Source organism: Arvicola amphibius, chromosome 5 (assembly GCF_903992535.2).
Source record: "Arvicola amphibius chromosome 5, mArvAmp1.2, whole genome shotgun sequence".
In the NCBI taxonomy this organism is placed as follows: Eukaryota; Metazoa; Chordata; class Mammalia; order Rodentia; family Cricetidae; genus Arvicola; species Arvicola amphibius.
In genome coordinates this window covers 147,596,233-147,614,551 of record NC_052051.1, presented here as the reverse complement: position 1 = coordinate 147,614,551, position 18,319 = coordinate 147,596,233, and the positions used below count along the sequence as shown (strand labels likewise).

Below are 18,319 nucleotides of genomic sequence, written 5' to 3'. Positions count from 1 at the left end.
TGATTAGCCCAAATTTTACTTTCTTCCACAAGTTGCCACCACAGTGAACATAACCTATTACCTTCTTTTAATGGCTTATTTAGGAGGAGGCTGTTTCTTCACCATGTGGATGGGGCGTTTAATGAAGGGGGTCACTGGATTTACCCCCATTAATACTATACACCCAGTAGTGGTTCCAATCATAACTCTGATTACATATGACTGATTTTTTAATCTGTAGAAACAAGTATTCAGGAATTTAAAAAAAAACATATGCACGGAAGAGAAGTATCTGTATTGCTAGCAAAATTCATTTTAAATTCCTTTCTTATGGGCAACCGGTACCAGTCCATGTAGGAGGAAACTAACTGGCTTTATTTTCAGCCTGTAGGAGCATTGCTGTCCAACACCAGCCACTTATTTAGCCGGCACAGGGAACATCCCATTATCACACACAACATTCAAGGCCTAATTCCCTTTCTATAGACTATTTTCATAGGGTCACAAGACCATCCCAAAGTTGTCCCGTTGAACCATAGCCAGTTCAGATCCAGAATCAGCCTCCTGGCCCAGTGCCCTTCCACAATGCTCCCACACCCAAGCTCACAGCATTTAGGGGATACTGAAGGAAAAACAAAAACCACAAAGATCCCAAGTGGAGATTGTAGTTGGAGGCTGGAGTGGAAAAGGATGGGGTGGGTGTGGGCGGAATGACAGATCGGCAAGCAACAACCTTTTCTTCCTCAAAGCCCGCTGCTTCGGGAACCTGCTTCCCAGGTGAAAGAACTCAGACTGGTCGGGCTCCACTAGGAGACGGAAAAGGTCTTAGGTTTCCGGCACAAATATCCTGTACTTACAATGATCACCGCCTTGGGAGTGGGACCCTTAAATTCCCTTGGGATAGTGCCAAACCGCTGGCTGTACATCTTCAAGTCTCCTTTGGATGTTGGCTACCGGGAACCGCCAAGCCCAGGGTAGTCTACTTCCACAACAGAGGCCAGTTGCCATGGTGAGGCACCCCCTCTCCGCGAGTGAGGGTGGGCGGGTCAAGCGGAAGTTGTCCCTGGTCACTCTGCTGTTATCACCCCGCCCTGGCAGGAACACCTCCGCCCCACCTCCTTCTCTTCCTCCGGGGCTCGCCAGAGTCGGAGAAAAACAAAGAAAGAAAAAAAAAAAAAAAAAAACCCTAACTTAAGAATCAAAACACAATTCAGTGGATTTGCTAGTTATCGCCTACCTATAATCGATCTAAGAGCAGGAGAAAGGTTAAACTTTCTACCACCTTTAAGTAATAATCACATGGCAACCTTATGCTTGAGTAGGTTTTTTTTTTCTTTTTTACAATTTGCAAAGTATTTTCAAAAACAACCTTTGAGATTGACAAGAATCTTACAGGGTTGAAAGAACTGAAGGTATCATTAGCATTATTTTACAGTGAAGTCGATCAGGGCTCCAAGAGCCTAAGTGTTTTATATAGAGCCACGCAACCAGTACTGCAAAGTCTTCTACTGTACTCAAGAGAAAACGGCTTACACTTCGGGTGAACACAGGAAGCAGGCAGCTCAGATATACTGGTGGGGCAGTAATCTTACTGGGTTGAACACAAAATCTCCCAAAGGAGCAATCAGAATGGATCTGAACTGTGGCTCACAAGTTCAGCTACTGAATTCTTGAGATTTAGGATCCCAGGCAAAACTGGCAACACAGTCCAAGGAACTGGATGGTCCTCAGCACACATGGGGACCGGAGCTGTAGTTCTCACTAATAGTAAGATGGAGTTATAATTTTCAAGAGCCAATTATGAATGCTACTTTGGTACCCCTGTTCTTAAGAGGGGGGAGATAAGAAAAGCAGACGGGGGAGAGGGGGCAGTGACAAGGTTACTGGTGGACACTACTAGTTTTAGTGCGACTATGGATATGCCCTCTTAAGGTCGGTTTTTTCAAATTAGCATGCTTAATTATTTGTAACCCCGCCACTTCAGATTTTCTATACGGTACATCTCTAGACTTGGGGTCCATTTCCTGAATTCTGGGTTCAGCTTTTCAGCCATAAAAGAATGTCTTTCTTCTCTTAATAATTGTTTTCTCGCCTACAATATTTCTTCTTTCAACTGCAGCTCAGTAAAATACTCATTTTCATTTACTGCTAACAGCTTATGTAGCCTGAAACAAACAAAAAAGAAAAAAATTAAGAGGCTGTCAGGATTCCCCAACAATGTCCAAAGAGGTACCTCCTTCATCTGAGTGGCTCTACGTGTTGGCCTTTTAGGTGGCTCTCCCCTTGCCCCCAGCACACACACCTTCTGCAGAAGTGAAGAAACCTTTGAGCAGGGTTTGTGAAAGACCCCAAGAATTGGGGCTGCCTGGTCCACACCCTTGAGATTTGTGTGGCCACAGAAGTCCTGTTTGTGAATTTGCGGAACCTGAGCCTTAGAGGTAGCCAGCTGCTTGCAGCATCTCAATGCCATTCTGCGCTCCAATGGCAGAGCAGTCAGGTGATGATCCTGGTCAGGAGACTCAGCTTAGACTGCTCCACCATCCTCTGAGGAATGGAAGTGGCTTCTCCCATGTCAGGAAGTACAGCTGGTGCAGGTTCTGCCCCAGGGTGCCTGGCACCAGCTTTGGAATCTTTCCAATGGTCGTCTCACCCAGCCTAGACCTGGAGGAGCCTTATGGACTGTAAGGTGGATAAGGAGCAGCACAGTGCCTCAACCTGCAGCCCCCAATCTGAATGAAGCCTAGGGAAATGACAGAACTGATCTTCATCTTGCCACCCACTATCCCAATTCTTCCACAGCGGCCAACACTGTTCCCACCACCAAACAATACTCAAAGAATCACTAACATAAAAAACAATAAATAGAACAAGAAAATTGTTTTAAAATAATTTTAAAATAGAACAGTTTAGAAATAGAAATGATTGTTTCCAACATCTCTCACATCCCAAAAAAGGACTGGCTTCTCCATAGCATACTAGATTTTATATTTTGAGCATCAAAGTCCATAAAAATCTGGAGATCTTTTTTTCCTTTTTTTTTGTTTTTTTTTTTTTTTGTTTTGTTTTGTTTATCGAGACAGGGTTTCTCTGCAGCTTTTTTAGAGCCTGTCCTGGAACTAGCTCTTGTAGACCAGGCTGGCCTCGAACTCACAGAGATCCGCCTGCCTCTGCCTCCCGAGTGCTGGGATTAAAGGCGTGCGCCACCACCGCCCGGCTCATCTGGAGATCTTTTTATCATTTGTAACATACATTGATGCATTTTATAAAATTGCATTTTTGGATCTCAGTATCATGTACAGTAATAACTCTGGGCCAAGTTTTCCACACTTGGATGAATGACAAAAATACAGCTGAGACCAGCAAGACTGTCATGGAGGAGCTTGACAGGGTTTCTCTCTTTGCTGGGACCACCATGAAATCCATGGTCTTCAGCTTATCCTCGGGTAAGTGGTAAGACCTTTGGGAGCTGAGTCATGGCGGGTGGTTTTCTAACATGTCACCTGGACTAGACTATGCTTCCCAGAATCCTTCCCCATAGTTGTGGTTAGCGGAAGTGAAACAGCAGCAGGCTGTTGTGAAGTTGGTACACGAATACCAAGAATACTGCAGTTCATACAAGCGGTCATTAATCTGCTGTCTCACCTTGCTATGGGGAAACAGCAAATCCTACAGCCAGGCCTCCAGCTGCTACAACTTCCCTGGGATCTTCCTTCAGCTTCTCTAGTCCTAGGCCAGATGCTACTTCCACTAGCTTCTTCTTCAGGACACAAACATCATCAAAGTGGGAGACGGTGAGACACTAACATGGATTTCAGGCCATCTTGAATTCCAACTCTTGTTCATGGGCTCCCATGGGTCCATCCACCTCCCCTTCCTCACTGCCTGTCCTGAATACTTTGAGCTCCAGTATTACAAACAACTGACAGTCTTAGGGGCTACTAAACTATCTCCCAAAATTACATAATGTAAAATGTCTCCCAAAACTCCCTTAAAACACATACATTGGTCTTTGTTGTAGTGGTTCTGACCTTTTTTGACTATACCCTAGTCAATACACATAGTAATCAGAATCTCTGTTCACAAGTCAAATGCCAACCAAAGACATTACCCTTAGAACATCACTGTCAGAATTATCAGAATGCTAGGGACAAGTGGTGTGCTCTAGGGCTTAAAAAGCAGTATGACTCCAGGATAGAACCAGGCAAAGCAAGGCAAAGGAAGAGTAGACGGTGGCAGAGAGCTGTGCCTTGTGAGTTAGAAATAAGAAATGAGTAATCCACATCTGAATTACCTAAAGCAGCAGGACTTGGGACTAGGCTAAAGCAAGGGGGGCACATAGGACACAAAGTATGTCGAGGCACTCAGTCCTGGCCCTGTAAACCTGGCTAAGTAACCAGTTCTATATCTTTTTGGCATTTTAAGGATGGAAAGTGAGGTAAGGCTGTGCCAAGACTGGCCCTTGGCGGGACTCAGTGCATAAGCTCATTCAGCCTCCTAACAAACATTTGGGCTGAGGGCAGGAAACATGCACAAAGGTCATCAGAGAGAAGATACTGCCTGGAAAAGACGGCCCAGGCTGACAGCTTTAGTTTCAAGCACTGTTCTGGCTAAAGTGAGACCATCTGGGCTCAAGCAAATTGTCAGCCAGCAGTGAGGAAGAACACACTTTGGGGGCTGAGGGATCCTATGCAGCATCTGGGGCCTTCAGGGAACCTAGATTCTACATGAACCAATGCTCTGACGAGAAGGTGACCCCATCCACCCACAGTCTAGGCATTCCCTAACATCAACTGAGGCAAAGGTGTAAAGGATATTTTATACTCTTCATAGTGATCTACTGCTACTTTCAAAGTCACTAAAACTGTTATTGTAATATACATTATTGCACAAAAGATTGCAGTTAACAGTTTAGTGGATTAAAGAACAAAGTTTGTATAGCCTGGTGGATTTCTAGACTCTACCAACACTAGCTGTTTGACACTGGTACATATGTCTCTTCTGAGTCTGTTTACCTACCTGCAGAAGTGCTCAATATCACTCACTGTCTTCCTAAGGACTACTGTGAGGGTTCAGTAAGTGGCTCCACGGGAGGAGCTCACCAAACAATGCCTTTTCCTCCTTTATTCTGTAGCATTTCAACTGCTGTTTCCCTGAGAAAATGTGCAGACACACTGCCAGGTCTCATCCGGAAGCCACCAACAGTTATGAAGATGGCTTGTTTGAGTTGTTGGTAGTGGCTCCGATCATATCCTCCCCTCCCCTCCATCCACCTTCTCATCACACTGAGATCCTTGGAGGAGCGGACGTTCTCCTAGCCTTCTACTCTTCTCTTCCTCTCCAGCTTCTTTCCTCTAAGCTTCAAGGCCTGGGCAGGCCTGTTCCTCGATTGTGCTTGCAGGTCTTTCTCCTAGAGTTGATTCACAAACAAGCCCTGCAACCAGGCCTGGGCCCAGCCCCTGGTAGATCAGGGTTGTTTCTCATAGAGCCGGTGTGCAGATATCACCTTCAGTCCTATAGGCAGCAGAAGTCTCCAGTCTACTGCATTTTAGCTTCAGGTTTTTTAAGGTCCTTGGACCTAGAGAAGAGGGAGCAGGTCTGTCTGTTGAATGAGGTTTGCCATGTAGAAAACAGAGCATCACAAACCATTTCCTCCTATTCTGCGTCTGCATCCACTTCTCCTTATTCGCCTATAGCCACTTTTCTTTCTTCTATAGACTAGAAAGGCAAACAGTACAGCATTTCTCTGTTATGAGGGGAAAAATTTCATCTTCCATAAAATCCTAAGCTCCCGGAAGCCAGGGATGCTGTATCTTCTCGGGGTAAAGCCTTACATGCTGCAGTAGCATCACCAGTGGAAGCCCCAACAGCTGTGCGCAGGCAGGGTGTCGGTCATCCCCACCTGCCATCTACAAGGTACACTAGCAGGTTTTCTAGCAGTTAAACCTGGTGTGTGGGAACAAAGGAATCCAGGTGCTTGGCCCAATAGTTTTGTTTTGTTTTTTTAACTTTGGTGTAGTCCTCCTCCCACTACTACAATGGCATCTCTCCTCACTTCTGTTACTAGACTTACAGGGACAGATCTACACAGTATTCAAAACAGTAAACAACAGGAAATGTTTGGGACGCACAGCCCAAATCTACCCACAGACGCTACTCTAGGAAGTGGGGGGGGATATACTTGAAATCACACAGCTACACAGGCTTAGCTTGCAGAGCCACTTAAAGCCCAATCCCCAAACCAACTCCACTGCCTAGGCAAGTCCAGTGTCATCTGTATGACACACATTCTTCCCATCAGGGACAGCTCACCCAATAAAGGGCTCTGGAGACATCAAAGGCCTTCAAGACCACACATGGTGATCTTCTGAGTAAGAATGTGTACACCAAGTCTGACCCTTAGAAGGATTTCCTTACATAGGTGGGGATCAACCTCACTTTTTTCTTTGAAATCTCATCATGGAGCATCAGTCCTTCTGTTCCTTCCCCAAGAGAGCCCTGGAGTACCAGTAGGCTGGGTCTCAGGGGCCATCTTTATAGACTTGCGCGCGCGCACACACATGCACACGTACACACACACACCCTTACTAGTTGTGCAGTGTAATGCTTACAGTCCTTATGTCCCTTTGCACCCAATCAAATTGCTGACCCTAGGTTTAAAACTCAGGGCCCATATCTGGCCGGCACCTACCCCATCCCCACACCTAACTGTATGGGGCACACCTTGGCCACCAGGCTGCTATGTCCCGTAGGCGGGTTCCACCCAGGCTGAAAATCTCCGTGATCTAGGAAAGAATTAACATCATGGATCAGTATGACAGGAGGAGAGAAGGTAAGGTCAGGGTAGGGTGGGAACATCCCCAGCACTGACCACTGGTGTGCCAACCCCTCCTGCCTCCTCCTCTGGGGCTGATGCAGAAACATAATCTTCTCTGTTTTCTTCTCTGTCCTCCTCAGGGCCAGGGGGCTCTTGTTTCACAGGTTGAAGGTCTGGGTCTACTGCCTACGAGAATGAGGAAGGGCAGCAATTAGGACAGGGCCAAGCTAAGGATTTTTATATTATTATTGTTATTATTGTTGTTATTATTATTATTGTTGCAGACAGACCTCCCTTTTATCATTGAGAAATGCCACCTCTCTGCCTGTGAACCGTTCCAATTCCTCAATGATTTTCAGTCCCCTGGGAGCCGAGCAGCAGAGCAGGTGAGGCGCCTGCTGGCTATGCTGGACAATTCAACAGAATGCGCACCATCACCACCCGCAGCCCCTCACCACAGCTCACTACCACTTCGCTTACAGGCCACCTGTACGCACCCATTACCTCCCTAACCTTGCTAGGGCAGCCAGGCTGCAACGTGGGAGAAGTCAGGAAGGCTGTGCCTGCTGTCCACTCCTCTGGGGCATCCGCCTTCTCTTGCTTCACCTGTGGCAAGGTCACAACCCAACTCTGGGCAGAGCATTGGGCCTCCTGCATAAGGGAGGATGGCAGCAGACTTGGTCTCAGTTCCATGGCATAAGGCTGGGTGGAGCTTGGAAGAGTGGGAGGAGATCCTTACCTGTAACGGGGCTTTTGAGGAAGCTGCAGCAGGACCAGGCACCTGCAGAGGACTGCTGGCGCCCTCTCGTAAAAACACAAGGTCTGTGTCAGGTGGGGTCGGCATAAAGCCTCTACCTGTTTGCTGCTTCGCTGAAGCCTGGGCAGGGCATGGTGGGGTTGTGTGCACAGCCAAAGGGGCCTTTGAAGAAGGGCTTGGATGGAGCTGGCGAGGAGAACCAGGCCTCTTTCGACAAGGGTGACATGGAGGCGATCCTGCTCCCTCCTCAGACTCTGACCCAGTACTGGGCAGCAGTCGCTTCTGTGAGAACAACGTTGGGTGCTGTGGTCATCCCGCTGCCATTTGACCATACCCACCCTGCCCTACTCAATGTGGCTGCTAACATCCCATCAGAGCACACACAGAATCTGCTGCTTCCGTGAGCTGTCATCACTAAGCCTGCTAGTCAATCTCCTGTCTGCAATGGCAGCACAGCTGAACTCATTACCCCAGCACACTGTCTGCTAATCCTCAACGATACTCACTACACCACCCACCCATCTACCAGGCCTGCCCACCACTCCCAAACAAGGGGGTGGGCAGGGCCCAACCTAGCCCATCCACCTAACCCTCCCTGCCCCACCCACCATGGCAAATTGCAGGCATTGGCGCCAACGACACTTCTGGCGCTTCTGGTTGCTGCCCCCGAATTTGGGCTTGTCGCAGCAGAAGTCGCAGTGGCCACAGTCCATCCGCCGTAGGCAGGCTGCACAGGCCCCGCACTTGCGGTTCTGCCGGTGATTCGTGTAGGGCTGCTGGGGTGGAGGGGAATGGTGCTACTGTCACTAGGACTAGGAGAGGCCGTCCTCAACACCAATCTCAGTATTGTGCTGGTGCTCCTCTAGCCCCATGGAGGAGCTAGCTACACACAAGGCTCAGCCTGTAACTCTCCCAGGCATCTGTGGCCTCAAAATATGCCGCAACCACTGTGCCAGCTGGCCTCCACGCCCATTAGGACTGAGGCTGCTCCATTACTTTATCAGTAGAGCACCTGCAATCAGGACAGTGTCTTTGGCCCTCACTTCATCAGGACTCGGCTGACCTTCCATTGGTCCTCACCACTGCCAGCGACGTTGACTTACTCTACACAAACGTGTTTACCTGCACCCTTGTGAATGTCTCCATTCAGCCTCTTTGTCCTGCGCCAGCCATTGATGCTGGTTCATCTGACAGTAAGCACCGTACTGCTAGCCCCTCTTCCTTCCCAGCACTCACTATTACTCCCTACTAGTCCCATTACAGCATCTACTTCCTTGGGTTAAATAAGCATCAGGAGCATCTAGGTTTATCCAGGTAAGGTGGGGCCACTCACTAGCTCGTCCTCGTCTACACAGTAATAGATGAACTCAGCAGGTGATGAGGGCGCTAGGTCGCTGATGTGCTGCAGAGGCAAATGTGCTAGGGTCAGGGCAGGTCCTGAGTAAGTTTAGGGTCGTGCCTTCCCCCTGCCCACCAGGGCCTTACCAGCTCTGTGGGCTCTGGGTGCTGCAGTGCGGGAAGTGGAGGCACTGGCTGAGCTTGGGAGTGACGTTGGGCAGCAACCTGCGAGCTACTCTTACGATGGTCACGTTTACCCTAGAGGCCGAAGGACAGTTAAGGCATGGTGGTACCAGAGAGACACAGGAGCCCCAGGGAGTACAAAAAGCATGCATTGACTGATCAGGCAGAGTATGCAGTCAGGCACTCACAATAGGGGGAACCACAACCTGGGGAGGGCACTGGTGACATCCTTGAGGGTGGCCACGGAAGCGATGAGCAAAGTGCTGGCAGAGAAAGGCAGGTAGGCAGAACCAAGGAGGTGAACATGGGGCAGAAAAGAAAATAAGACATGAAGCAGGCAAAGCCGGATTGGGAGGAAGAAACAGCAGCAGTGGTGGTAAATTTAACAGCGGAATGAGCTCTTCCCCAGCCTTGACTCCACCAGCACCAGTCCCTCTAGCCTGACTCACCCACAAGCATCGCCGCTGCAAACATCTCCACTGGCGCTTGAGACCAGGGCGGGGAGGGCGAAGGCAGAATCGGCAACGGCCACAGTCCTCTTGGTTCTGACAACCCCGACATACTCCACACCCTCGGCTCTGTGGGGGGGCAGGAGTTGTGAAGTGGGGGTCAGGGCCTTGAAGGCCAGGAGAACCTTGGCCCACTTCATCTGACTGCCTCACCTTCTCCACAATCCGGAGGCAGCGTCTGCGCTCACACTTGCAGTAGAGCCCTGAGGCCACATCATGGGGCAGCTGCAGGCGGCAGATGGAGCAAGCCCCACAGTCTTCTTTCACCAGGCAAGCTGTACACTCTCCACAGCCAACTCTCTGTCAGAAATGGAAGGGGTAAGATTAGAGGCCTAGGGAGAGGGCTCCAGGGTCACTGCCCTTCCAAATGTTTGCCGTACTTACTAGTCTTCCATTAGCCCCCTTACTATAGCTAATAAACTACTGATTAGCTTGCCAGCACCAAGGCTACTACTATGCCTTCTACTAGTGCTGTTAAATTCATTCCTGTAGTGATATTTCATTTGTATTTTAATAAATAAAACTTGCCTGAAGATCAGAATGCAAACGAGCCATACTAGTCAGCCATACAGGCCAGGCAGTGGTGGCACAATCCTTTAATCCCAGAAGCCACATTAGTTAGCCATAAAGGCCTGGCAATGGTGGTGCACACCTTTAGTCCCAGCGCTAGAGAGGAAATATAAAGCGGGATGAGACAGGAACTCACCCTTTTAGTCTGAAGATTTCATAGAGGTAAGAGCTCTCTAGTGACTCGGCTGGTTTGCTTTTCTGATCTTCAGGTTGAATCTAATATCTTTCCCTGGGTTTTTATTATTCATGCTACACTTCCCTATGTCTACTGATACCCCTCATTCCCATTATTGCATCTGCAAACAAACCAACATCCAGGTATCTATTTAAGAAACGATCTATAACGCCTGGCTGACCTGTCATCAATGCTAAGCCCTCCATCGGTCCTGTCCCATTCTGTTCTCTTGTAGACTGTGATGATACTGAAAGACTCTGGGGCATCTCAGCATTACTGCCCCTCCTCCCCTGGGAACTAGGGACCTGATAACCACCCACGTGTGCACTCGAGCTTTGGGTACTTTCCCAGGTACTTCCCATCCCTCTGTGGTTTTTCTCCGAATAGACCCAGTTCCTGGAACTGGGGTAAAACGACCCACAGATGTTCCTCCTTGCTCAACCAACCCAGCAACTGCCTGTCCCACCATGGCATCGACCAATTATAGTTAGTTGTATCATTAAACGAGCCAGTCATAATAGTTGACAAGCGGCTCCTGGACTTCCCCTTTGCTTCTGCGTTTTTTTTCTTTAAAAGTAGCCTGTAACAGCCACTCGAGGTCCTTCTCCTCCCGAGGCTGAGGGACCCTGGCGTGCCAGTTAATAAAATTCCTGTTGCTTTTGCAACAACTGCGGTGTGAGAGTGGTCTCTTGAGGCGACGCCTCCTCGGTAAGTGGGCTTTAGGGTCCAACAATACATATTCTCACCTTAAACATTCTCTGTTCTCGGTTGAAGGCAATTCTCTGTGCTGGCGGGAGAAGGAGAATGAGAGAAATGGCAACAAAGCAACAGACACAGACACATGGCTTCAGCTACTACCTTAACCCTGACTTTCACTGTGGTGGCATTTCATTTGTATTTTAATAAATAAGACTTGCCTGAAGATCAGAGTAAAACAGCCCCACTGGTCAGCCACTGCAGTGGTAACACACACCTTTAATCCCAGTAGCCACACTAGTTGCCATAGAAACCGGCCAGTGCATGCCTTTAATCCCAGCTTGAGAGAGGAATATAAAATAGGAGGGGACAGCTCTCAGACACAGTCTTATTCTGAGATTCCTGGAGGCAGGACCGTCATTTCGGACTGAGGTCAAGAAAGAGACTGACTGACATTTCACCATTCTACCTATGCCAATAGTGAGGTCATAGGCCAATTCCATGTATGCCCAAAGCCTCCATCCCGACATGAACCATGGAGCCTCCAGCTTAGCCTGGCACTGGGTCTACTATGTGTCCTGTTTCCTAATCCCTAGGAACTTACTTACCTCGGCAGTCTTCGCATAATGTCTTGAGCCTCTGCCTTCTGATACCATCCCATGGGAAGTGGATTCCACAATTCTCACAGCGACTAAAATGAAAAGAGCAGAGGTAATTACTCCCAATCCCAAGCCTCACCTCCTACCTGGCTCACCGTAAGCTGACACTCACCCAGGTACAGGTAACGAAGCTGGAGCTGTGCCAGTGCCAGCCGCATTCTCAGCCCGCGGGGCCGCCTTCCGGACATCACTCTTCTGCAGCCCACCCTGATGCTTCTTAACCTTGGCTGGTGGCTTCTTTTTCTTCTTGCTGGGGACAGGCAAGGGATGGGTCTGGAGAAGAAGACAGGAAGAATGTGGGTACATGGGTGAGAGTTGCCCATGTATGGACACCGGCATGGCTGTGTATGGACACCGGCATTGGGAAGTACCTTGGGAGCCGGGTAGCACAAGATGCCTTGTCTGAAGTCAAAGAGGGTGAGATCACATGCAGGGCCTAGGTATCGAGTCAGCTCAACCTTGCTTCGAATCTTGTCGCCTGTGGGACTGAGAATGAACCAGAATGAGTTGGCACCATGATGGAACTAATGTCATGCCACCCACACAACAGCTCCACAGATCAGGTGAGATGCAAGAAAGTCTGGATTCAGCCTGTGACCTCCACCTCAGACCCATCTTTTTTTTTTTTTTTTTTTTTTTTTTTTTTTTTTTTTTTTGGTTTTTCGAGACAGGGTTTCTCTGTAGCTTTAGAGCCTGTCCTGGAACTAGCTCTTGTAGACCAGGCTGGCCTCGAACTCAGAGATCCGCCTGCCTCTGCCTCCCGAGTGCTGGGATTAAAGGCGTGCGCCACCACCGCCCGGCCTCAGACCCATCTTAAAATAAGTAACAGGAATACAGAATATAAATACAAGCGTGCATACAAATGTTAATAATACAAGTATGAAACTCATTTTGATCCATGACATCCCAGATTCTAAGGTAATCCCCCAAAATTATAATACAGGGGAAAATTCTATTATCTGGCAATACTGCAATAATTTTAATATCGTAACACAAAACATTATTCAAGCATCTTTAGTGGTGTCAGTATAAACAAGCCTAGTGTAATACATGTAACACACTGATGTACAGTACATAATTATTAATTACAATTCTTCGATTATGAACTTAGTGCGATTTTTTCATCATTAGAGTTCTTATAAAAAACTGATATACTGTGAAACTGCAATGTTAGACGAGTAGTAACTAATGGAGTTAAATGGTTACCACATCTCTCGACTTCAGATTTCTCTGGAGCTTGATTTACTCATGTTCTCATCAAAAATCAACTGCGTATACATGGTAGTCTCCTATATAGTGTCTAATGACACCACATGCCCTAGTTTTATAATCTATTATTTTCACATGAAAAATCACTAAATAACATGCTTCACAGAATGCACCAGTACCAGTAAGCAATGCATGACTCTATGAATATGCAGCTTAGGTGTATAGTATGGTGTATTAAACCACCTGAGTCTGTGTGACTATATTCACTTTATGTTTCTCAGACTGTATTGCTATTGGTAAATATATAAAGACATAGAACAGGCAGGGAAGTGGTGGCACATTCCTTTAATCCCAGCACTTGGGAGGCAAAGGCAGGTGGATGGATCTCTGTGAGTTTAAGGCCAGCCTGTCTACACAATGAGTTCCAGTATAGCCAGGGACCCTATGGAGAAAGAGACCCTGTCTCAAAATAAATAAAAAATAAAGACACAAAAACATACTTACAAAATATAACACTATTAGTGTTGAAAGTATGAATAAAAATCAACACAATACATATTAAGTAACATGTAAATACGTATTTTGTGTTGTTTTGCTCGAAATGGGGATATTATTTTCACCATGAGGGTTTTGAAACTCACATGTAAAGATGACCTAGAACTTCTGATCCTCCTGCCTCTTCCACCCCAGTGCTAGGATTTCAAAATGTACCACCACACTTAGTTCATGCTTTGCTGGGAATTAAACCAGGGCTCCATGAACACAAGACAAATACCCAGTACTTAATACATTATGTATCACATACCAAAAGAATTAAACATTAAAGCCTGTAACAGAATTATTTTCTAAAACATGAAAATGAGGGGGCTGGAGAGATGCTTCAGTGGTTAAGAGCACCGGCTACTCTTCCAGAGGTCCTGAGTTCAATTCCCAGCAACCACATGGTGGCTCACAACCATCAGTAATGAGATCTGGTGCCCTCCTCTGGCGTGTGGGCATACATGGAGGCAGAATGTTGTATACATAATAAATAAATTTAAAAAAAAAACACGAAAATGAAACTATATTTAATACAAAGTATAAGTAATTAATGTTGATGACACTCCAGGTCTTTTCATGTCTACAAGAATTGTAAGAGGCGTTCATTATCTCTTGAACCAAACTACCTTATCATTGTAAAAACAAGAAACTTTAAAAAAGGTACCCTTCCAGGAAAAAGGGCAGCACACTATTACACTGATACATGATTACCTAAGTTCAGACAGACAGGCTGCCTTTCCAACACAGAGTGCAGCACATGTTCTTCATGTTATCCTATGGGAATTAGGACTCTGGGCCATGGCAAAAACAGATGATCCTACGGTGAGAAACTTTTTTACCTCCTACCAGCATCCATCAAACTAACAAACCAAATTACTATTCTGATAAATATATACCTTTTGACAATTACTTGTAAATTTAAAAATTTTTCATAGAATTTCATATGTGAAAAAAGTTATAGACACAATGAAAATTTCTGAAATTTTATTACATTCCAGGGAAATGGCAACTTAGATAACCAGGAAGGGTATAGAAATGTTAACAGCTATAGCACAAACTTATGCTTATGAACTTTAATGTTGAGGTACCGACAATCAATTCTCATTAGATGTAGTAATTATCTTTTTCTTTTATATATATATATATATATATATATATATATATATATATATATATATATATATATATTTTTAGGTACGAGTGCTCTGTTCACACTTATGCCTGCATGCCAGAAGAGGGCATCTGATCCTAGATGGTTGTGAGCCACCATGTGGTTGCTGGGAATTGAACTCAGGACCTCGGAAGAGCAGCCAGTGCTCTTAACCTCAGAGCCATCTGTCCAGCCCCTACATGTAGCAGTTATGAAGCTGCTATAAACCCTTAATTCAGGAAGCAAGAGCCACTGCTCCTACTGGAAATACACGGGTAGATTCTAGCAAATCTGTCATGTTTTCAGCAGCTGAACATTATTTATGTGCTTCTGCTTAAAGACACTGCAACGTTTCTTTCTTACAAACAATTCCGGAACCAGTTAATGATTAAGGGCCACTGGCTTCTGAGGATGTTTTGTCTAGGTTAGTCTGCCAGTGTTTTGGTTTTGTTCTTCTGAAGACACCTGATGCACAGAACCTGTACCCCAAGTTTACTGTTTTTACACGTCACTTCCTGAAACACGCGAGTGAGCCAGAAGCAGCTAACAAGGTTCACATTTCCTAGCGCTGGCTAATAGTCTGCCAGTCGCCGTGCTTTGATGGCCAGCAGTTCACGGATCTACACATTTAGCTGCTTTCCCATCTTCCCTGAAGCTTTGGCAAGTACTCTAGATGTTAATTTTTGTTCTTCCCAGAGAAGCCTCACACATCTCAGCGGGTTTCCTCTTCTCTTTCGGGATGGACCATTTCTGATTCTTAACACTGTAAGTCAAGCGGACAGCACACGCGATTCATGGAAGAAGCTTATCTGACAGGGAGACAAGGCACATGACCTGCCTCTTGCACTCAGAACACTAGCAAACACTTTAGCACTTTATTTGGGACTCATTTTAAACAATAAATTTGGCAACAAAAATATGGCACTAAATAGATCACAGAAAGGATGCTTGATTTGCAGTACAAAGGAAACAAAAAGTTCTTGTTCAACTTACTGGGAAGGCAAGCACAACTCAAATTTTTAGCTGTCCCATGCATATCTATGAATAATCACAAATGCACTGTGAATATTGGCTTTGGTCAAATAAACTTTATTAGGGATAGGTGATTATGAAAACACAAAATCTTTTTTAATAAGGACTGACTACATGTGAAAGACCAGGATCAATCCAGACCCCCTAGCAGGAAGAGTAGAGCCAAAAATCTAGGTTAGCCGGTTCAGTGACTTTGTTCCAGGAACTGGCTGACCACAAAGTTAGATTATAATCTTGAGAACAATCTTGAGAAACGGGGAGTTACCCCCTTATGATTATCGCTGGTATTTTCCGAATCTTCCAATGATGCCCTCCCTACCCCCTTTGGGTTGTGGTTTCTTCTTTTAAATACCCCTTCTCCCAGCTACTCGGGGTCGAACTCCTCTACCCCTGTGTGGGATATGAGTCTCGGCCCCAGCACGCTGGTTCCTGTCAATAAACCTCGTGTGACTGCAGCAAGAATGGTCTCTCATGAGTTCTTGGGGGGTCATGTTATCCCGAGACTTGAGTGAGAGCCCCCAACTCTGGGGGTCTTCACATGCACGATTTTAACTCCACCCATACTGTTTAACCTAATTTAGTAGTGAAACAGTACCAGGTGTGTGTAAATTTAAACACACCTGTATACTGTATATGGCTTAACTACTAACTAGGTTCGACTCCACTTAACACTGTCCGCAGCCCACCAATTACCTCTGATAATAGATGTCTGAGCGTCCACAAGAGGCCCCTGACTTTCGAAAGGACTCACGACGCTTCCAGCCAGGGCCCAGGGCTGGGCAGTCCTGCCAGTCCTCAGCCATAGATGCTTCAGGAAAGAAGAGAAGCCTGCAGGATTGGAAACAGGTAGAGTCTGGAAGACACTGAGGGTCTACAAAGTGGCCACCTGTTTCCAGGCCACCAACGTCATGTGTTTCCTTTAATATGCGCCCAAGACCTGAAAATGTGTTTTCTCGGCGCAGGAAATACTCCATCCCTCCTCTTCGTCATCCTCCACACATGAAGAGTACTCTTCCAGTCTGAGAAGCCTCGTTCCTCCTATTCTGAGTATGAGGTCCCTAGGTCTCTTCTCCTCAGTTCCCTACTTCAGTTTAACTTCACTTAAACTTCCCTTGCTTGACCTGGGCTTCCAATGTCATTCAGTGGTCTAGCTGCATTTATATGAATGAGAGCCCCCAACTTCTCTGTACATCAAACATTCCCCAGCCTGGAAGGCTCTGGTGTCCCCCCTTCTTAAGTCCAAGAGCTCTTCCCAATACTTATTTCCCCTCATTTCTGACCCACGATTTCTCTTCCCTCTCAACCCTAACCCTTATAGCCACTCTTCTCCTTGGTCATTTCTCTTATCCTGTGAAACTTCCCTGTCCCTTCACACAGTGACCTGTCTCTCAATTTCTGTCTGTGTTCCAGGACGACACCACCCGTCAGTCTTCTGACATGCTACTTCTTTTCGTGCTCCACGAGTCTCTCCTAAGCCTAACCCTGCTATTTCTTCTGTCACCCGTCTCAGGCCCCCTCTCCTCACTATTAGCTTTCAGTCCCCATTCTTAGCTTGTTAACATGGAGACCTAACGCCTCTCTGAACGTTCGGATCTCTCCCACTCCTCTCCATCCTCTTCCCAGAGTCTGGACATTGCTGTCATCGCCCTGAACCACATTCCTTCCTTTCCTCCCCGTCTTCTGCCCAGTTTCCCCAGTCCTCTCTGCAACACGCAGCACAAGACGCCATTCCTCCTCCTGGGCTCAGGGCCCTTCGCGTCTCCCTGCTAAGTGTCCGGAACCTCGATTCCTCCCCAGCCTCCCCGCACGCTCTCTCCACTTGCACGCCCACGGCTGTCTCACCAGCTGGACACGAGGCCCTGGGCGTCCACTGCGCTAGGCCCGTGGACCCATGGGGAGGATCCCGCCCCGCGCGTCCCGCCCGGTCCAGTCTTCTTCTTCCTCCACCGCAGGATCCTCCAAAGCACTAGTTGCCGACTCTGCGGCGGTTGGTTACTCCCGGAACCGGAAACCCACGAGCTGCCTTTGGGGCGCCCACCAGGACACGCACCCGTGTGCAGCCTTGACACGCCTGCCCTCAGTGGGGAGGCTCCAGCGCCTGCGTACTGCGGCTTCACCGGGCGGGGGTTGGTGGGGGTCGCGCGCGGATTGCCAGGGATCTGCTGCGCCTGCGCGCTGACAACATCCGCAGCCCGCGCGGTCTTGCCTTGCCTGTGCGCCTGCGCAACCATCTTCCCGAGTCAGTGCATCCTTCCCACCACACTTGTGCCTAGAGCGTAGGCACAGCCCTGTCCCAACACAAGGGGGCGTGGACAGCTCGGCCCGCTCTTAGTTTTTGTCTCCACAAATAAGCAGGCACTTGATCGCCGAACTTGTCTCTGTCCATTTGCTTTTCTGGGATAACTCCCGCTTTGTTCCTGGGATTACCTTCTTCAGTATTGGTACATACTACTTTCTGGAACTTCCAGGGTCACTGCACCCTAGCCAGGTTCCTTCCTTGGGAACAGGGGAGGAGGCTTGATGTGCAAGCAGGTAACGAAGGTACCTAGTGAGAGCTTACCCATCCCTCAAAGGCCCGACGGGAGGAGATGGTGAACTGACCAAGGTTCCCTGTTTTGCTTTCAGCTGACTCCATTTGTGTGCTCGACACAACGACTCCTCGGCCCTGCTGTGTTATGATGTTAGGGGGTTGCAGACTGTTGTGTCTA

At 47.4% G+C, this 18,319-nt stretch overlaps 2 protein-coding genes across 22 annotated transcripts in view; both read right to left on the bottom strand.

Moving 5' to 3' along the window:
• Cfap53 (cilia and flagella associated protein 53) overlaps positions 1 to 1,036 on the bottom strand; it is a 42,975-nt gene extending 41,939 nt beyond the window's left edge. For both annotated transcript variants that reach the window (XM_038331538.1, XM_038331539.1), the window contains exon 1: positions 837 to 1,036. In XM_038331538.1, the coding sequence (XP_038187466.1) occupies positions 837 to 905 (69 nt within the window). In that variant the 5' untranslated portion in view covers positions 906 to 1,036. The remainder of the gene's footprint in view (positions 1 to 836) is intronic.
• A 254-nt stretch (positions 1,037 to 1,290) lies between these two features.
• Mbd1 (methyl-CpG binding domain protein 1) lies at positions 1,291 to 17,759 on the bottom strand. Of its 20 annotated transcripts, XR_005285418.1 has the most exons (17): positions 17,454 to 17,759; positions 16,305 to 16,439; positions 12,052 to 12,166; positions 11,793 to 11,953; positions 11,630 to 11,712; positions 11,072 to 11,112; positions 9,734 to 9,880; positions 9,521 to 9,649; positions 9,036 to 9,146; positions 8,884 to 8,952; positions 8,159 to 8,326; positions 7,533 to 7,832; positions 7,298 to 7,444; positions 6,848 to 6,979; positions 6,686 to 6,761; positions 3,622 to 5,554; positions 1,291 to 2,144 (listed from the first exon to the last, which is right to left on the bottom strand). XR_005285418.1 is itself a non-coding variant. In XM_042055081.1 (16 exons), the coding sequence occupies exons 2-16, from the start codon at positions 16,412 to 16,414 to the stop codon at positions 2,072 to 2,074; spliced, it is 1,839 nt and encodes a 612-aa protein (XP_041911015.1). In that variant the 5' UTR covers positions 16,415 to 16,439; positions 17,454 to 17,759; the 3' UTR covers positions 1,291 to 2,071. The 20 variants fall into 20 exon arrangements, 18 of the variants coding, with proteins under 18 accessions (XP_041911015.1, XP_038186179.1, XP_038186174.1 ...); XR_005285419.1 differs by lacking the exon at positions 8,884 to 8,952 and having other exon boundaries at positions 6,700 to 6,761; XM_042055081.1 differs by lacking the exon at positions 3,622 to 5,554 and having other exon boundaries at positions 6,700 to 6,761; positions 7,307 to 7,444.
• Positions 17,760 to 18,319: the final 560 nt, after the last annotated feature.

Bases quoted from the DNA above. Each gene is read 5' to 3' on its own strand.
- Mbd1 (XM_038330242.1), bottom strand. From the start codon at position 16,414: ATGGCTGAGGACTGGCAGGACTGCCCAGCCCTGGGCCCTGGCTGGAAG. The intron at 9,881-11,071 runs GTGAGAATATGT...CATTTCTGACAG, and splicing joins GAGAACAGAGAATGTTTAAG to AGAGTTGGCTGTGGAGAGTG. The intron at 7,445-7,532 runs GTAAGGATCTCC...TCCCTTATGCAG, and splicing joins CCTCAAAAGCCCCGTTACAG to GAGGCCCAATGCTCTGCCCA.